The 20,205-nt window shown below is 40.4% G+C and overlaps 1 protein-coding gene across 1 annotated transcript in view; it reads right to left on the bottom strand.

The window, feature by feature from the left end:
* AATK (apoptosis associated tyrosine kinase) overlaps window positions 1-20,005 on the bottom strand; it is a 36,449-nt gene extending 16,444 nt beyond the window's left edge. The window contains exons 1-6 of the mRNA XM_070735968.1: window positions 19,876-20,005; window positions 12,324-12,403; window positions 11,023-11,141; window positions 8,572-8,659; window positions 7,167-7,300; window positions 2,595-2,679 (exon numbers count right to left, since the gene is read on the bottom strand). Of these exons, the coding sequence (XP_070592069.1) occupies window positions 2,595-2,679; window positions 7,167-7,300; window positions 8,572-8,659; window positions 11,023-11,141; window positions 12,324-12,403; window positions 19,876-19,900 (531 nt within the window). The 5' untranslated portion in view covers window positions 19,901-20,005. The remainder of the gene's footprint in view (window positions 1-2,594; window positions 2,680-7,166; window positions 7,301-8,571; window positions 8,660-11,022; window positions 11,142-12,323; window positions 12,404-19,875) is intronic.
* Between the last annotated feature and the right edge of the window lie 200 nt (window positions 20,006-20,205).

Here is a 20,205-nt window from a genome sequence, read left to right on the forward strand (position 1 = left end):
TCTATACAATTGAATAAAAGTTAGGAGAGTAAAGCAAATGATCCATCCCTTCCCCACAACACCCCACCCCCCCAATTTAAAAACACTACTTAAGGGAAGATCATAGAAAACAAGTAATTTGCGAATTAAGGTTCGGAACATTATAAAATTTGGGGGAAATTTTATGAATGGATTGAAATTAAAAACAGTTAAAATAGATAACTATTTTGAAAGTGATGTAGAAGACTTAGAAATTGGATGGTAGGAACCCGGATGGCGAAAAGAGAAATGGTGGCAGTATTAGATAATTATGTAACATAAATTTAGTTTTAAGATTTATTTTAAATATAAAATTTGTATTTTTATTTGTTAATTAGTTTAATTGTTGGAGTGATGAATAGTTTAAATGAAAATAGAAATTACGATGCTCCATTAATTTTTTACTAGATAAGAGAATTATATGTATGTATACTATTAGGTATTGATGTTGTGTTTTTATTCACACATGTTTTATTTTACGTGGAGAAAATTTTTAAAAAAACTTTATACCAAAAAGAAAACAGGTAAATCTTTCAAATGGTATTGATGGGGGTTCCTGAACTTTATTTGTCAGGATCTGGGGTGGGTTCCTCCTGTTTTGGACTGGTTTGCCCAAACCGGTAGCAACCCGCTAGTATCACGATGAGGTTACCAACCCAGTTCAGTTGGTGCTGGTCCGTGGGCGCTGCCATCTATCTATCTATCTATCTATCTATCTATCTATCTATCTATCTATCTATCTATCTATCTATCTATCTCTCTATCTATCTATCTATCTATCTATCATCTATCTATCATCTATCTATCTATCATCTATCTATCTATCTATCTATCATCTATCTATCTATCTATCTATCTATCATCTATCTATCTATCATCTATCTATCTATCATCTATCTATCATCTATATATCTATCTATCATCTATATATCTATCATCTATCTATCTATCTATCTATCATCTATCTATCTATCTATCATCTATCTATCTATCTATCTATCTATCTAGCATATATCTATCTATCTACAGTATATCTATCTATCATCTATCTATCTATCTATCTATATCTATCTATCATCTATCTATCTATCTATCATCTATCTATCTATCATCTATCTATCTATCATCTATATATCTATCTATCATCTATCTATCTATCATCTATCTATCTATCTATCATCTATCTATCTATCTATCTATCATCTATCTATCTATCTATCTATCGTCTATCTATCTATCTATCATATATCTATCTATCTATATCTATCATCTATCTATCTATCTATCTATCTATCTATATCTATCTATCTATCTATCTATCATCTATCTATCTATCATCTATCTATCTATCTATCTATCTATCTTTTTTAAAATTTATAATTTATAATTTTATTTTTTTCTTCTGAGCATGCGCAGAAGCCAAGTTTCTGGCACTGTGCATGTGGTCACCATCTTGTTTCCCCTCAGATATTTTTGCCACTGTGCATGCGTGTGCGTGTGAAGCGTGCATGCACCCACAAGGCGCATCCACGCAGCGTGGGAGGAAGTGAACCAGCAATGAGATAAGTTACAATTCACCCCTGCTGAGTTCAAGATATCAAGAGGTACCTGGGAGGGATTGAATGAGGATGTTAGTATGTAGCCATAATAAACTTTCTCAACACATTGAGAAAGTTTATTATGGCTACATACTAACATCCCCATGCAATCCCTCCCACCCATTTTCCCCACAGTAGAAAATGCATAGTGGAATAATATACTGCTCAAAAAAAATAAAGGAAACACTCAAATAACACATCCTAGATCTGAATGAATGAAATATTCTCATTGAATATTTTGTTCTGTACAAAGTTGAATGTGCTGACAACATGTGAAATTGATTGTCCATCAGTGTTGCTTCCTAAGTGGACAGTTTGATTTCACAGAAGTTTGATTTACTTGAAGGTATATTGTATTGTTTAAGTGTTCCCTTTATTTTTTTGAGCAGTGTATGAAGTGTGGCAGGCCAAAGATTCCAAATAAAATGGCTTCGGCCTGACAGGTCTTTTCTCTTGTAGCTACCAATATGTTTGCTCCAAAGAATGAGGCCAATAAGAAAAGCCTTGTTTGCAATCTTAGAGTATGAGCAAGTGGCTGCAAGTGCTTCATTAAGCTAGAGGACTTAAGATTTTAAAGTGTGGCTGTTGTTGTTTTTAATTTACAAATGCAGCTTGGAAATGCACTGATAGATTCCCCTCCTTTCCAACACTGCTGGCCCAGCCATCTTCTGCATCAGCTTAAATTTTTGAGCTGTCGCATCTAAAGTATTTACATATGAATGAGAAAAACGTATTCACAATGTACTGTATATATGCATAAGATCCCGTGCGTGAATGTGCATTAGCTTCACCCTATTGTGTCCTGTATTTGTCTCTTACCCATTTTCCCCCTCCTTCCTGGCATCCTCTCTCAACCATCTCTGAAAGAGATTGTCCGCCTTTTATGTCCTCTCCAAACATTGCCAATAGCAAGTGCTCTCACTCCTTGTCCCCCCCCTGCAACCACCCCACCAGCTCCCTGCCCCTAAACACACTTACTTTGTATTTGCAGTGAGAAAGGCCATAGTCACCAATTTTGACAGTAAGGTCAGCTGTGAGTAAGCAGTTCCGCAAGGCCAAGTCACTAGACAAAAGAAATATCCAACAGAGTTTATCCATGAAGCATCAAAGGGCCATTATGATGCAGATTAGATTAGCAGCAGAACTCCTAAACTAGGGAGTGGCAACTGTTGTGCAGGGTAGAACTACTAATCAGCCTTTATTACTCAGCTTATCAAAGGCAACAAGGTTTATCTCTGGTTTAGCCCTGGAAATATGGTCAAGAAATGAATCATCAGAAAGAATCTACGGAGAGGGGCGGCATACAAATCCAATAAATAAATAAATAAAATAAATAAATAAGAAGCAGAGTTAGAAAGCCAACCACAATATACCAACTGGGACAGGTTCTCCTTTCTCTCAGACTCCCAGCTTGATTTTCTAGCAAGATCCTCCTATCATAAAGGTACACCCTTTCTGATTGACAGATGGAAGACAATGATCTGTAGAGTTGTTTAATCCAGACTTGAGCATGGTCTAGTAACTTTAAGAATTGACACAGAAAGTAGGTGTCAATAATAACGACAGGAACCCTGCTCTACTAATGGGTCTGCACTCTGCAAGATTTAACAAAAACTAAACCACATAAAATCTCTATTTTTCATTCCAGTTTAAAAGAAAACAGCTGCATGTTTATTCACAAACACTGAATGCAAATAGTCCTCAACTTACAACCACAATGGAGTCCAAAATTTATGTCGCTAAATGAGACATTGGCTGTGAGTTTTGCCCCATTTTATACGACCTTTTCCCTACAATAGTTAAGTGAATCACTGCAGTTGTTAAGTTTGTAACAGGGTTGTTAACAGACTTTGTTTGATTGATTTTGCTTGTCAGAAGGCTGCAAAATGGGAATCATATGACCCTGGGACACTGCTATCATCATGAATATGAGTCAGTTGCCAAGCATCTAAATTTTGATCACCTAACTATAGGAATACTACAATGGTCGTCAGTATGAAAAATGGTCATAAGCCACTTTTTTTCAGTGCTGTTGTAACTTGGAATATCCCTGAATGAACTGTTGTAAGTTGAGGACTACCTGTACTGTTCTTTAACTATGGGTTGAGGATTCTCAGCGGAGAGTTGCTCCCCTGAGTAAGCGCACTGACTCTAATTTTTGTGAGCTGAATCACAAAAAGCAGCTGCCCACCTGGATTCTGCTTGGATACTTACTCCGTCCTTTATCTCAGTGTTTCCCAACCTTGGCAACTTGAAGATATTTGGACTTCAACTCCCAGAATTCCCCAGCCAGCGTTCCCCAGCCAGTGTTACTCAAGACCCACCTATATCGCCAGGCATGGGGGAATTAAGACATCTCCCCCAGGCTTTCTTATATTTTATGTTTGGTATGTATGTGTTGTATGGTTTTTAAATTGTTGGGGTTTTTTAATGTAATTTTATTATGAGATTTGTTCCATTGTTATACTGTTTTTATTGTTGTTGTGAGCCGCCCCGAGTCTTCGGAGAGGGGCCGCATACAAATCTAATAAAAGATAAAAGAAGATAAAAGTCCAAATATCTTCAAGTTGCCAAGGTTGGGAAACACTGCTCTATCTTAGCTATCTCCCTCAAGCGCAGTGGTTCTCAACCTGGGGGTCAGGACCCCTTTGGGGGTCAAACAACCATTTCAAACGGGTCACCTAAGACAATGAGAAAAGACAAATTTCCCATGGTGTTAGGAACTAAAGCTTCTATTCTGGCGCCTTGGAACATATTTTTACAATCTAACCAATCAGGCGTTTAGAGTGGGGGTGTCCCTCTGACCTTCCTGCCAATCAGCTTAAAGCTCTGTTGGGAGAATTGGCACTAGACTTATGGTTGGGGATCACCACAACATAAGGAACTGTATTAAGGGGTCGTGGCATTTGAAAGGTTGAGAACCATTGCAAGAAAAAATATCTCCTCGAAAAATGTGATAAATGGCCATGTCATAGAGGGCTTTTTTGAACAAACAAAACAACAACAAAAAACCAAAGGCTATTTCAGCCTTCCGTCCCCACTGCTGGGCGCACAGTTTTCTATCATTGACTATGATGACCATGATGGTAGTAATTATAGTTATTCTTCCAACTCCATGAAAGCATGCTACAGTACGTGACATGGATCACGTTTTGCTCAATATCTATTTTTGCATCTTTTGCGATTTCGGAAGAACTGCTGAGCCCAACAATCACTACAGCTGTCTTCTTTTAAAAAAAAAAAATTTAGGAGAGATTTTAGCACAACATAAATGGGCCTGTTTCTCTATGTGACATTTTAAACATCACGCAATCAAATTTTTTATATCCGCTCTGAAAGATAATGCCAGGTTTTATAGCTATATTAAATATGAAGAGAGGAAGGAGAGAAAGGGCGGGGCGGAGATAGGAGGCAGAGAAAGAGAGTAAGAGAAACAGAAGTATGTCAAAGCACCAAATGGCTGGTCTTCTTCTAGCCACTATTCCCTTCCAGTTCAGTAACCTGAGACATCTACGGCATCCCTGTCTTCTGTCCATAAAAGATGGTCCAGGAGCTGGCAAAAGTACCCCCTCTTCAACAAAATCACTGATGCTGGAGTCTCTCAGTGCCACTCACTCAGCACCAGGATATTGTTGACGGGGAGGAACGAGTGATAAGAAGAGAGCAGGAACAGCAGAGATTATCCAGGCTTGTCTGGTTTCTTGCTGGAAGCCAAATGCTGCAACCCCGTGTCCCCAGACAAGACCACAGGAGGGTGGGGGGAGAGAAACTGGTTGGAAAGTCAATGTTACAGAGAGCATATACCCTGTGTTTCCCCACCTAAACAAATGCAAACTTCAGTTACTACAATTACACCATACAGCAAAGCTCGGATTCTCCTTTAGGGCCAAACTCCCCTAAGAACCTGGGTTTCTTATTCCTAATCCCCCTGCCAGTTCTTTTTAAGGCTGCATTCAAATAATCAACACTTGTGTGCTTCGTTATTGTCTATCACATTTTTATATTGTTTTAAAAACTCAATAAAAACTATTTTAAAAAAAACAAATAATCAACACGTTCAAGGAAAGTAGGTAGAACCATAAAGAAAAAGAGAGTGAGGACAGAATTAAAAAAAAAGATAGGGAACACATCAATATTTAATACGTATGATAAATGAGTAAGGGATGGAAATCTCTGGGACTGACTGTAACCAACCAGATAATTGTAAAAAAAAATAATCCAGAAGGGGGCATGAGAGCGTTGACAGCGGAACAGAATACTGTACTCTCATACAGACTTTTACTATCTTTGTCAAATTTTTAAAAGCCTCGATGGGCAATTTTTAGTGCCAAACTCCTGCAATTTTTTTAATGGACACTTTTATAGGCATGAAGAAATGCATTTGAAAGCACAAGAACGGTGTAATTAGAAGATAAATTCCAACGTATTTCTAAAGATTGACTTCATATACTTTCCTCAATGTCTTATGTATGTCGGCTTCTATTTTCTAACTCAAATGATTTTTAGAGAGCCCGCTTTCCAAATTTCAGCAGGCTATGCCATTATTTGATAGGAAATGGGGTGGGGAATGACACTGCCAATCCATGCTTTTGAAAAAATTGTTTTCAGAAAATATATATGCACTTGGATTATCACCACTTCCACTGGTCACCAGGCATCAGATGATATCATACAAAATATCATCGCAATCATCAAGGCAGTGTTGATATGGAAGGGTCCATAATTCCACAGTGGAAGATAAAGCCCATGAAGTTATGGAGTCTCCAGTTTAAGACTAGAAAAAAGTCCTGCAAAAAGATTAGGCCTTAACCCTAATCTAAAACAGGTGGTCCTCGACTTACAACAGTTAATTTAGTGACCGTTCAAAGGCACAATGGCACTGAAAAAAAGCGACTTATGGACGTTTTTCACACTTACAAAAGTGGCAACGTTTCCATGATCATGTGATCCAAATTAAAATGCTTGGCAACTGGCTCATATTTATGGCTATGACAGTGTCCCAGGGTCATGCAATCAACCTTTTGCAAGTTTCTGACAAGCAAAGCCAATGAGGAAGACAGATTCACTTAATAGCCATGCTACTATCTCAACAAATGCATTGATTCACAATAGGGGCAAGAAGTATCGTAAAATGGGCCAAAACCCACTTTAACAAATGTCTCGCTTTGCAACATAAATTTTGGGCTCAATTGTGGTCATAAGTCGAGGATTACCTGTAGGTCTAAAGATCTATGCACAAGACAGCTTGGAAAACAGCATTTGCTGCTCCTTCCTTATTTGCTAAATTTACGTGAAATATTTTCTAAGATCTTCAGTTAACCACCTTCACTGCTGATTCTCGACAAGAACTGTTTTCCATTTTCATAGAAACATAGAAGATTGATGGCAGAAAAAGACCTCATGGTCCATCTAGTCTGCCCTTACACGATTTCCTGTATTTTATCTTAGGATGGATATATGTTTATCCCAGGCATGTTTAAATTCAATTCCTGTGGATTTACCAACCACATGCCTGAAAGCATGGCAATCTCACAAATCTTCTCCACTTACCTATGGACATAGTTGTTGCGATGAAGATGCAGCAAACCACAGGACACCTCGCAGGCCATGCGTTGCAACGTCAAAGGATCAGGTGCCAGAACCTCTGCCGCATGGCAGCTTCGTAGGTAGCCCTTCAGGTCACCCTGTTGGGGTGGCAGTAGCATTATCCATAACTATACCTGCCTAAAGATATCTCTGTCGGGTGTGCGTGTGGTTGAAGAAGAATAAGAAGAGAGAGAGAGCATTTCTGCAATATGGTCAGAAAAAGAGGCCATGATCTCAAGATGGAAGGGGGTTCAAGAATTCCTAGCCATATTGGAATTCTGTGTATCTGGGGAGACAGAAGAGCATCTCTTATTTCAGTTCCAAAGGTAAAAAGAGGGGCATCTCTCCACCTGTGGTTAACAAGCCAAAGTAGCTCATTGTAGAAAGAATGAACCACCATGTTTCCCAAAAATAAGACCCTGTCTTTCTCTCTTTTATTTTTGAACCTTGAAATAAGCACTTAGCCTTATTGCCACGCACTCAAAAGCCCAATTGGGCTTATTATCAGGGAGTGTCTTATTTTGGGGGGAAACAGGGTTAGAAACATACCTGCTGGAGCATTGGTTTTAGGAGATCCTCACCAAGTCAGGAGACAAGACAACTCAACAAAAGGGACCGTCTTCTGCCTCATCCATCCCAGCGGATGGTCAGGGCCCACAGGATCGGCCTTCTCCAGGTCCCATTAGCTAGACAATGTCACCTGATGAGGCTTAGGGGAAGATCCTTCTCTGTGGCTGCCCCAGCCCTTTGGAACAAGCTCCACCCAGAGATTTGTACTGCCCCCACTCTCCCTGCCTTACGCAAAGACTCATCTCTGTAGGCAGGCTTGTGGCCATTGAAACTTTGACATCTTGCCTGCCCAATGAATGAATGCCAGATGTGTGATTGTGACTCTGTTTGCTTAGTTTTACCTGTGGGTTTTTAGAATATTGTTTTATGTAGATTTCTAATATGCTGTAAGCCACCCTGAGTCGCAGAAGAAGGGTGGCATAGAAATCAAATAAGAAATAGATAGATAGATAGATAGATAGATAGATAGATAGATGGATGGATGGATGGATGGATGGATGGATGGATGGATGGATGGATGGATGGATGGATGGATGGATGGATGGATAGATAGATAGATAGATAGATAGATAGATAGATAGATAGATAGATAGATAGATAGAGATAGAATAGAAAGATAGATAGATGGATGGATAGATGGATAGATGGATAGATGGGTAGATGGGTAGATGGGCAGATGGGTAGATAGGTAGATGGATAGAACAGCTCTTTAACCCAACTAGACTTTTGTCATTTTCCTGTCTCAAAGCTGAGGGAAAGAAGGAAAATTGTATTTTCTCCCTCCATTTAATGGACTTACCAACGGGCAAAATTCCATCACCAGCAGATAGGGGGTCACCTCTGCACACTGAGCCAAGCACTGCAGGAGATTGGTATGCTGGAGTGCCCTGGGCAGAAAGGTAAAGAGGTGCAGGTCAGACTTGAAAGAAAGAAGCAAGTGGCAGAGTCCAGAGCCAAATAAGAAAAAGCTTGGAAAAATGTGCAGATCTGGCAGGGGATTGGGTTCATGATGGGTTGAGGTGCATCAGCGTTATAGAATGAGATAAATCAAAGGGCAGTGAGGGAACAGCTACAGACCAAGCAAGGAGCAGGGTGGTCATAGCTAAGAAGCAGGACCCTAGGCCAGTGATGGCGAACCTTTTCTTCCTCGGGTGCCAAAAAGTGTGGGCAAGTGCTATCGCATATGCACAAGTGCCCACACCCATAATTCAATGCCTAGGGAAGGTGAAAACAACTTCTCCTGCCCCCTGGAGGCTCTCTGGAGGCCCCCTGGAAGCCGGAAACAGCCTGTTTCCCAACTTCTGGTGGTGTTTCACTCTCCCCAGGTGCCAAAGGCTTCCCTGGAGCTGGGGGAGGGTAAAAACGCTCTCCCCCAGCCCCCTGGAGGCTCTCTGGAAGCCAAAAACACTCTCCCGGAGCCTCTGTGAGCCAAAAATCAGCTAGCCAGCACTCAGATGCACAATGGAGCTGAGCTAGGGCAACAGCTTGGGTGCCAGCAGATATTGCTCCGGGTGCCACCTGTGGTTCACCATCACTGCCTTAGGTTTACAGGTGACCCCCTCAACTGAGTTACTTAAGATAGGATTTTCTTTGAAGGTGCCTCTCTTTCTCTTTCAATAAACTTTCACACAAGGTTATATAAGGACAGGGAAGGGTAACAAGGGTTCCTACCATGCAACCACAAACTGGCACTGAATAAATGGGTCCTAAGCTGTGCCAGCTACCTCATAAACAATAAGGACTGTTTGTTCAATAAAGTGATTCATTGCTTTCCCCAGCACTGTCCCTCCCTTGCTGTGTATCGTGGTCAGATTCTCTGGATCCAGCAAGAGATTTCTTTGCTACTCCAGGATTCATAGTGGGGGGAAAGACGCAATACTGAGTAAGCTATCTTGACATTTCAGAAGCTAAAAACAGGACCAGCCCTACTTAGCCCTTAGTTAGCACCTAGGAAGCACCTGCAGCTTTGACTAGGAAGTAGAAAGAACAACCCCGAAGAAAGACAATAGCAATGTACATTTTGTAAATCTGCCATAAAAGCATCCTGGATGTATCATCAAGAGTGAAACTCAATTTAAGGATACCTTTATTTTCAATCTTATCTCTAGCTTTCCTTAAGAATTTATTTATTTATTTATTTATTTATTTATTTATTTATTTATTTATTTATTTATTTATTTATTTATTTATTTATTTATTTATTTATTTATTTATTTATTTATTTATTTATTTATTTATTTATTTATTTATTTATTATTTAGATTTGTATGCCGCCCCTCTCCACAGACTCGGGGCGGCTCACAACAAGATACCACAATTCATGGCAAATCCAAATAAATTTAAAATATTTTTAAAAGTTTTTTTTAAAAAGAACCCCAATTACAAGCATGTAGATCCTTCTCATAAAGGGGCGTGCATAAGTGCACCATCATGCCTTCCATCCCCTGTCCTAATGTTTCTCCCTTACTAGTATAAATAAAATAAATAAATAAATAAAAAGATAAATAATGGATCAGTTTCTGTTTTATAATTTTTAGGATGTATTTGCTCTGTTATATCTTTGTATACCTCAAATACGTAATTGACAAAACAAATAAATAACTTTTCAATATTGATTTGACGGAGGGACATTATAAAAGACACAAATTTTCAAACCTTGCAAGATTTTGATAATCTTAATTATGAAGTTTCATAATATATTGCGTAACTGAGAGCTTTGCCAGTTCTCAGAGTAATACAAAAACCTTATATTTGGGTTGTTTAATTTTTCTTAAAACTTAACGTTTGCGTTTTATTTTATTAAGGGTGTAAGAGCTACATCCAGGAAGCTCTAAAGTTCAGCCCTCTCTCGTTTACCCCTTTGTCAGACCAAATTACAGACCGCCTTAAAGCTGCTTCTTGATACTGGTGCTTTGATCTACAGATATCTTCATCATCATCATTTGTGATCCAGCCCTATTCTGTCAACATGGGAAAGCTGATAAGTTTCCATTCACGTAAACTGTATGTTCCCATATGTCATATACAGATCCTGGGTGGAATTGTAAGAGCCACAAATAAAAGAACACTTCTGTTTTAGGACTAACTGTTGCAAAGGGACCGAATGTCAGCCTCCATTCGACCTACTTGCTTTGGCTGCCATAGAAATAGGGGTGGGGAGTATGCTCACAGCTCCACAGAAATTTTGTCAGAATGCTGAGAAAATCTAGATGGCCCATATCCTGCTACTGAAAGGCATAAAAGAACCTACCTGTACGGCTGTGCCTCTTCCAAGAATTGCATTTGATCCTGCACGCTGGCACTGGCCTTAAGCTCCTTCACCACCACCTGAGTACTGCTCAACCCTGCGTTTACCTCACCGAGGAACACCTAAAGTGAAAGATATATATATATATATATAAATATATATGTTTAGGCACCATGGTCTGGGATCTTGCACTTCTGATTTAAGACGATAAAGACTCCATGAGCTAGGGAGAGCCATGATAGTTCTCATATAAAATTGTGTTAATAGATCAATATGCTCTTAAGTAGCCACCAGAGATCCATCGTGAAATTTACTGCAACTTGATAATGCAGCAAGAATAAAGAATTTGCTAACCCTTCTTGCCCTCAGTTTTTCACGTATGGGCATTCTTACACAATGCTGGGAAACTTTCAGGCATAAGAGCCATTAGTCATCCATGGTTCCCAGCCAATGTTTTGATCAGTGGTTTTCCAATGTTCCACTCACAATCACAACCCATGCTTTCTGCAGAAGCACAAGTTCACCCAGCAACTACAGTGATTCTGGACAAACTACCTAGTATGAATTATCTTCATAAGTTGGACTTAAGTTTTTATGTTCCACATAACAATTTAATTCACGTATTTATTTTGCGATATATATTCTACTGTCTAGCTCTCAAATATTGTTCAGGCTATAATAAAAGAGTCGCTTGGTTTCTATGTTCTACCCACCACCTCTCTGCACGCGAATTCTTGTTTACCCTGCTTTTAGGCTTCAAGGTCTTAAAGCAACTTTGCTATCAGCTCTTCAGCTGGCTTGCTGAATGGAATTTAATGGAAAACCAGGTGAACTTTCTATGACACCCAAATAGGAGGCCACAGAAGTAAATACAGGAAAAATCAGTGATGCTGCATGGGGTCAATGGGAAGTACCAGATGTAATCTAGTAGTTACAGAGTTATCCTTACTTTTGATCCTCTGCCTCTCCTCTTTTGGCAATTTCCCCTTATTGAGTTAAACAATAACACCCTTTTGTTCTTTCCACTCAATTGCTCACTTTTATGTACAAGTACTGGGAGCTAATGCAGAATTGGCATTTCGGTTTTTAATCCTGTAAGTTAATATATATTGTTCCATGGCCTTACTCCTCTGCTGCCAAAAGCACTACTGAAAGGGACGGCACTTACGCCGAAGAGTAAAATCTATTCTACTCTTTCAACTTACTAAATTCACTCCCTCTGGCCATGTCTCTTTTCCTCTGCGTCCTCTCTTCCTTCCCATCCTTCCTGTGTTAATTGTAGATTAGGGATCAGCCCAGCTTACCTTGCCAAACCATCCATGGCCAATTTCTTTGAGGTATAGCAGACTGTGACGTCCCAGGTCAGTGGATTTGAGCAACTGCACTGTGGAGGAACACATAGAGCAGTATGAATTCCTGCACCCTCTTTCTGTGCCAGCTTGACCCCATGCTGTCTCATTCTAGCTTTCTGCCGAAGAAGAGGCCTGGGACAACAGCTGCATACAGGTGCAGATACAGGAAAATCCTCAGAGAAAAGTGGAGATATCAAGTTGTGGAACCAGGTCCTTTGCAATTCTTTGCCACATTGGCAGAGTCAAAGAATTCTTCCCAAGCACAAGAAGAAACAAGGAGTTTTCTGCTACAATCAGAGTAGTCTGCCTAAGCTTCCAGGGATTAGAAAGCATCTGTGCAAGGTCTACTCAAGCGGGCTCTCCCATGTCCCAAATGCAGCAATGTCACCCTTCATTCGCTCGGTGCCAGACACCGCTGTTCCCACCACACTGAGAAGCAAAGGCGTTATTGTTGTGTGTGTCCCCCCCCGGCAGCAGTGGCTAGTGCTAAACATTGAATCCATTCTTTATGGGGGTCCGTTTGGATCACACGATGCTCTACTGGGCTGCAGAGTGTGGGCAGAGCAGAGCGGAGCCATCGCACGGCTACGTAGCTCTCGCCTCTCGCTCCCTCCTACCCAGTGGAACAAGTCTCGGATTCCTCTGCTGCTTCGCATGGGAAGGAATGCAAGGCCTGTGGGATCTGGGATCAAAAAGCCCTTTGTCTCCGATGTAGTGGTGGGGAGACAAAACCTTCAGGCAAGGCAAGCAGCAACCTCTGCTGAGGTGAAAAGAGCAAGGGAAAGTGCCCCATCTGGAACCCTGTCCCGTTACTTCTCGTTTTGCCGGATCCCCGGCTAGCTAGTGGAGGACGTTGGCTGCACATGCGCCTGTTCTCCAGGTATGTGTAACACAGGGAAGGTGCCCTACAAATCCTCATGTCTCCTAAATCAGAATGCCTTGCCATGCTGAGCCCACAAGGTGGCATTGGCAACATACGCTACAGCATACGTATGTGCAAAAACCAGAATAATCCGGAAGATACTAGTTAAGGGGGGGGGGGAGAAAGAGAGAGGAGAAAACTTGGAATATCACCACAAATATACTGTACAGCAATAGGTAGGTAGAAAGTTCTAGCACCTGAAAAGAAAATTAGCAACGGGCACTTATTTAAGAAAGGACTGCCATTAACTAGCTCTCCTCTTCTGCTTTGTACCTGGCAGTAAAAGGACTTAAACAAGATTTGGGATCTCTTGCTTTAGGGCAATGTTTCCCAACCTTGGCAACTTGAAGATATCTGGACTTCAACTTCCAGAATTCCCCAGCCAGCATTTGCTGGCTGGGGAATTCTGGGAGTTGAAGTCCAAATATCTTCAAGTTGCCTAGGTTGGGAAACACTGCTTTAGGGGCTATGCACAGGATTTTGAGGTAAAAAAAGTGAGGATGGAGAAATACACGGCCTTCGCTCTAGGCTACTCAATGGAAAAATGCAACCTAGGCAGCAAGGTGTGGGTTATTATCTATAAAGCCCTACATGGCTTAAGGCCCAACTATTTATGGGACCATCTCCTGCCACATACCTCCCAGAGACTAATAAGATCACACAGAGTTGGCCTCCTCCAGTCCCATCGAGTAAGCAATGCAGGTTGGTGGGGCCATGGGGGAGGGCCTTCTCTGTTGTCGTCCCGGCTCTATGGAACCATCCCCCCCATGACATCCATACTGCTCCCACCCTACTGACCTTCCCCAAGGCCGTAAAAACCTGGCTTTGCTGGCGGGCCTGAGGGCCATGAAATTGACATTTATCATGGCCAAATTGTGTTGAATGGTATGCATGTGTGTTGATTGGATAGTTGAATTGTGGGTTTTTAACTGCGGTTTTATAGTTTGAGACTTCTATATTTGACTTCTTTTTCATTGTATTTGTTTTTTTTTTTAATGTTATTGTAAGCTGCCCTGAGTCCTTCATGATTGGGCGGAAGTCTAGATAGATAGATGGATGGATGGATGGATGGATGGATGGATGATAGATAGATAGATAGATGATAGATAGATAGATAGATAGATAGATAGATAGATAGATAGATAGATAGATAGATAGATAGATAAATCTGATGTGAGAAGATGACTATAATGTACAGAGGAATGGGACTCAAGAACCAAACCATTAGGTGCTATAAGCAAATGGACAGGGGGGAAATATGCTAGAGAAAAATCCTTCTCTCCTCAACTGCTTCCAATGGCAACAAAGCACTGACGTCACAGGACAGAGGTGGGCCTACAGGAACCGAATTCCATGATTAAAAGAGGATTTGATCCACCTCAACATATTCTCCATCAAGCAGCTGCAAGTGGGTTGTGGGGGAATGTAGCCAAGCTCATGTATTCCCTTGACAAAGGTGGGCTGGAAGATATGAAGCCTGGAGATTTGCAGTACACACAAAAAGAGACATCTGAGGCCAAAAGAACAGAAGACATCTAAGCAGTCATCCGCAGAACAGGATCTTGGGAGAATAAACCAAGAATGTTGGACACATGCCATTATGAGCCTAGTATAGTCTCACTTTAGCTCACTGCAGGCAATTCTTGTTATATTAGCTATCATTCTTTCTAATGAATTAAGAACTCTGAACAGAGATTGGGGGTGTATATAAAACATTATTTATTTATTCATTCATTTAGTCAAGCTTGTATTAGATTACAGATATAGGTATGAACATGGTGATATTAGTACATGAAATGGATATGAATAAAAGGAGATATTAGGACAGGGACGGTAGGCACATTGATGTATGTATTCATGCCCTTTACAGGCCTCTTAGAAATAGGGTGAGGTCAACAGTAGATAGTCTAAGGTTAAAATTTGGGGGGTTTGGTGAAGAAACCAGAGTCAAGTAGTGTATTCCAGGTATTGCCCACTCTGCTTCTGCAATCGAGTTTGGTGCAGTTTACCTTAAGTTTGAATCTATTGTGTGCTTGTGTATTGTTGGAGTTTAAGCTGAAGACCAACGCTCTTCATTCTCTACATCAATGACCTTTGCGATTACATCACAAGCAACTGTGTCGTCTTCGCTGACGATGTAAAACTCTTCAACACCACCGATAACACAACTACTCTCCAAAAAGACCTGAACTCTGTTTCTGAGTGGTCCAACACATGGCAACTCCAAATCAGAACTAGCAAATGCTCAGTCCTACACATTGGGAAAAAGAAATACGAACTGAATAATCAAATTATCACAGGTTAAAGACCTCGGTATACTAACAACAAAAGATTTAAGTGCCAAAGCCCACTGCAACAACATAGCCAATAAGGCTTCAAGAGTTGTAAACCTAATCCTACGTAGCTTCTGCTCTGGCAATCTCACACTACTTACCAGAGCTTGCAAAACTTTTGCCAGACCCATCCTCGAATATAGCTCATTCGTTTGGAACCCATATCGCATCTCAGACATCAACACCCTTGAAAATGTCCAAAGATACTTCACCAGAAGAGCCCTTCACTCCTCCACTCGAAATAGAATACCCTATGAGACTAGACTTTCGATCCTGGGCCTAGAAAGCCTAGAACTAAGACGCCTTAAACAAGATCTAAATATTGCCCACAAGATCATATGCTGCAACGTCCTGCCCGTCGGAGACTACTTCCGCTTCAACCACAACAGCACAAGAGCACACAACAGATTTAAACTTAATATTAACCGCTCCAAACTTGACTGTAAAAAATATGACTTCAGTAACCGAGTTGTCGAAGCGTGGAACTCATTACTGGACTCCATAGTGTCATCCCCAAACCCCCAACAATTTACCCTTAGATTATCTATGGTTGACCTATCCAGATTCCTAAGAGATCAGTAAGGGGCGAGTACAAGTGCACTAGAGTGCCTTCCGTCCCCTGTCCTATTGCTCTCCTATATCTCCTATACCTTTCTTCTATTCCTATATCTCTTCTTCTATTCTTTCATTGATATTTATTCTATTACTATATCTTCTTTTCTATTCTTTCTTAGATATATTTTATTATGAGTATCTCCTCTATAACCTTCATCATGTATTTTACTATGTGTGTATATATATATATACCCACTAAAACCCTCATTGTGTATTGGACTAAATAAATAAGTAAGTAAGTAAGTAAGTAAGTAAGTAAGTAAGTAAGTAAGTAAGTAAGTAAGTAAGTAAGTAAGTAAGTAGTCATTGACAGATAGGACATTGTAATAGATAATTTTATGTACTACACTTAGGTAAGGCGATGCAAATCTACATTGCCTAAGCCCAAAATTTCAAGTCTGATGGCATAAGGTATTCTGTTGTGAACAGTGGAGTGTAGCACTCTTCTTGTGAAATATCTCTGGACATTCTCAATTGTATTAATGTCCGATATGCAGTGTGGGTTCCAGACAGATGAGCTGCATTCGAGAACTGGTCTTGCAATATATCAAGCAATATTTCATGGTAAAAGCTTTCATTCTACACAGAATGCCTGATTCTCTGGTGAAATGTTCTCCGTAACTCAAAATGTTCCATCTCAATATAGCTGTTATCATCAACCTGGCCACATTCCAAATGTAATGGACTTCAGCTTTCAAGATTTTTGGCCATGGTCATGCAGGCTACAGGATTCTGAGAATTTAAATCCACACATCTGGAGAGGTTTTTGACCAAAGAAGGCTTTATTATTTCAGCCCCAAAGCCTATAGTAATGAAATATTAAACTAAAAAGCAGAACATTGAACATATTATGTTAATTCAAAACTGATACACCCAACAAAATGAATATGGTGGCATTAAGGCTATTTTGTAAAGAAAAGACTTCCATTTAAAAAAAAATTAAGCAGACACCTAAAGCACTGGGGTTTGTTGAGATCAAAATCAAATCTGTGTTTTACAAGGTAGAAAGATCACTACATAAAAGATACATAAAAGATACTCAGAGCCAGGCCTTGGATGATGAATAGAGGACATAAGAAGGAGTGACATTTTCTATCATTTTAAAGGAATGTCATTTATTGTATATGATAGAATATAGTCCTTAATATTTTATATGTATTGAAACTATTAAGAATATTGAGCAGAAAGTATCCTGATTATTTGTTAAAACTAACTCTAAAGATAGGTGAGGATATTCTTATTGGTTTTTTCACTCTTTTCCGTTCTCCTTAGCAACATGGGGAGTCAAGACTGATCGGGAGGGAGGAGGAGGAGGAGGAAGAGGAGGAGGAGGAGAAGGAGGAGGAGAAGGAGGAGAAGGAGAAGAAGAAGAAGAAGAAGAAGAAGAAGAAGAAGAAGAAGAAGAAGAAGAAGAAGAAGAAGAAGAAGAAGAAGACGACGACCTTCCTGGGCTTTTAAAGAGTCGTAAATTTGGATACTTTCTATTGTTAAGGGCAGTTATGATAAAAAGAGGTTTTTGTTTTTTTAAAAAAAATGAAAGTAGGAATGTGTTTTCTAAGAAGGGACTGAAACACGATGGCATACTTAAGAAAACCAGCAAATAGCCAAGAGAAATTTAGATAGCTATAGCACTTTAAATACAAATGAAAGCGAAGAACGTTATCTAAAATCCGGATGATAGCATTTGGAAAGGAGGTAGCACAGTATGAATGATATGTACCAGATAATAATTGGATGAATAATTTGAAAAATTTGATTAATCTGTCTAAGAAATTGGCATTAGATATTGTATTGTATTATATTTTAATTCAAGGTATGTAAATTGGAATCTCTGCAAGGTGTGAAAAACAATAAAAAAATTTATACACCCCCAAAAAAAGGACAGGCCTGTACTCTCTAAAAGTATCTGAGTTACATTTCCAGGACATCGAGGCAATCTCTGTGAATTTAGTTTCCATACATATAAAGGATGTAAAGTTTAGACACTCTGGGCCATTCTACACACCACCAAAATGGCATATTTATCTATTTATTTGTATGTAGCCCTTAATAGTTCAGAGCAGTGGTAGGTTACTACTGATTTGTCCTGGTCCAGTTGAACCAGTAGTGGCCGTAGTGGGAAGCTCCACTCACCCACCCAGAAGTCATCATAGATGAACTTTGCATGTGCAGAAGCCCCATGCGCAAGCGAAGCGAACATGCACACTTGCATGTTCACAGTTCCGAACCAGTAGCGAAGGTAAGTGAGACCCACTACTAGTTCTGAGGAGCTAATGGCGTAGTGCCATTACTATCATGTCCCTGCCCCTCCCACCCCACTGTTTGATGCCATCTTTTTTTTAATGAAAGGATATGTACCATTACTGAAGGAACATATTAAGAATGTGCAGTGGGATAACTATGCACATCTTTGGTAGAAGAAGAAAAAAAGAGGATTCCTGTAATATTTCAAAGTCTCAGGTTTTTATTGCGAGAGAAATATTTGGGGAGGTGAACTCTATGCTACCAAAGTTTGTATCTTTAAGATGGCATTCCAAGTCCCAAAGAGCACTGAGCTGATTGGGTGCAAAAATGCTGCTCTCCTGCTTTTTAAAAAACAACAACACACAATTAGCTTGACTCTGCATGTGTAACGGGCTGTGAGAATAACTTTGAGGAAGAGGAGGAAGGCAAGAGACAATGATGGTGTCAGGCCGAAGCCTTCATGTGGAGTTAGAGAATTCAGCCTGACACAACACAAGGGGAGATGGGAGGGGTAGTGGGTAGTCAGAGGGGAAAGTTAATAGACACAACCAAAGATTCCTTTCTCCAAGCCAAGGCCACCGTTTGTTCTGCCTCAACTGAAGAGAAGAGGAAGTTGATAAGCCCCTGCACACAGACTGGCTCTCGTGATGAACTTGTGGGTGTGGGGTGGTTCTGTTAATAAATCAAGCTCTGATTGAGAGAATTGAATTGTTAATTTTTTCAGATGCTATTTAGAACGCTGACAGATGAGATAAGGGAAATCTGAGCCGAGAGCAGGAATGGGATTAGAGAAAACATCTCAGACTGGGTCCTCCCTTGTTCTCTTTGAGAGAAAACTAGGGAAGGGGAGGCACGTTCGGAGTTGCAAGATTCTGTTACTAAGACCCTATAATAAAAATAGTTTTAATATTCATGACTGCCGTTCACATTTGGCCTGTCTCAAAGGGATGACCGCATTACATTTGGTTAAAGCGGCTATTTGCATGTGCACTTCCTCTTCTTCAGGGTTATTCTCAGAGTTCATTACAGCATAATAACAATAATTAAAGGGAGGATTTCTTCCGATAGTTGTGTCAAATTGGGCTCCTTGGGGGTTTTTTTCCCGGAAGTACAAAATCTAGGTGATAATTCCAAGACTGTCAGCAACAGTCTCCCTTTCCCAAGCAGATGCCATCCAGGTGTTACTTCTCTCTAAATTGCAAATCTCCAGATGTGTAGGACTTGCTGAACACGATGCCCAGGAATTCAGGAAACCTGGGAATTGTAGCCCTACACATCTGGACAGCATAAATTTGTCGACGCTTCTATACACACAAAGCATGCAAATCACTGTTGTAACTATCCACAGGGGGGGGGGAGTTTCGTGAAGCTTAATACTTCACTAGATTACCTGAACGCCCGGGTTGCCTAGACATTGGCAAAGATACTTCGGTGAGAGGCAGAATATAAACTTCGGGGCCATTCTGGTTGGCTGGTGAGCCTTGAGCTGAGAATTCACTAGGATATTCCTCCCCGTCAGCATTACTGAATTCCTGGGGGGGGAAAAGATAAGGAGAATCAAAGTGTAGAATGGGGCAATAGAGCAACGTTAAGAATGTGGAGAGGAGAAGGTTTGAGACATGCATTTGGTCATCTCTGGATACATAATCCTCCTCGATGGAAGGATTATGGCAATAAGGCATGCAAAGCCACTTCGACTCATTCAAGCAGCCTTCCCCAA

Source organism: Erythrolamprus reginae, chromosome 2 (assembly GCF_031021105.1).
Source record: "Erythrolamprus reginae isolate rEryReg1 chromosome 2, rEryReg1.hap1, whole genome shotgun sequence".
NCBI classification, from domain to species: Eukaryota; Metazoa; Chordata; class Lepidosauria; order Squamata; family Dipsadidae; genus Erythrolamprus; species Erythrolamprus reginae.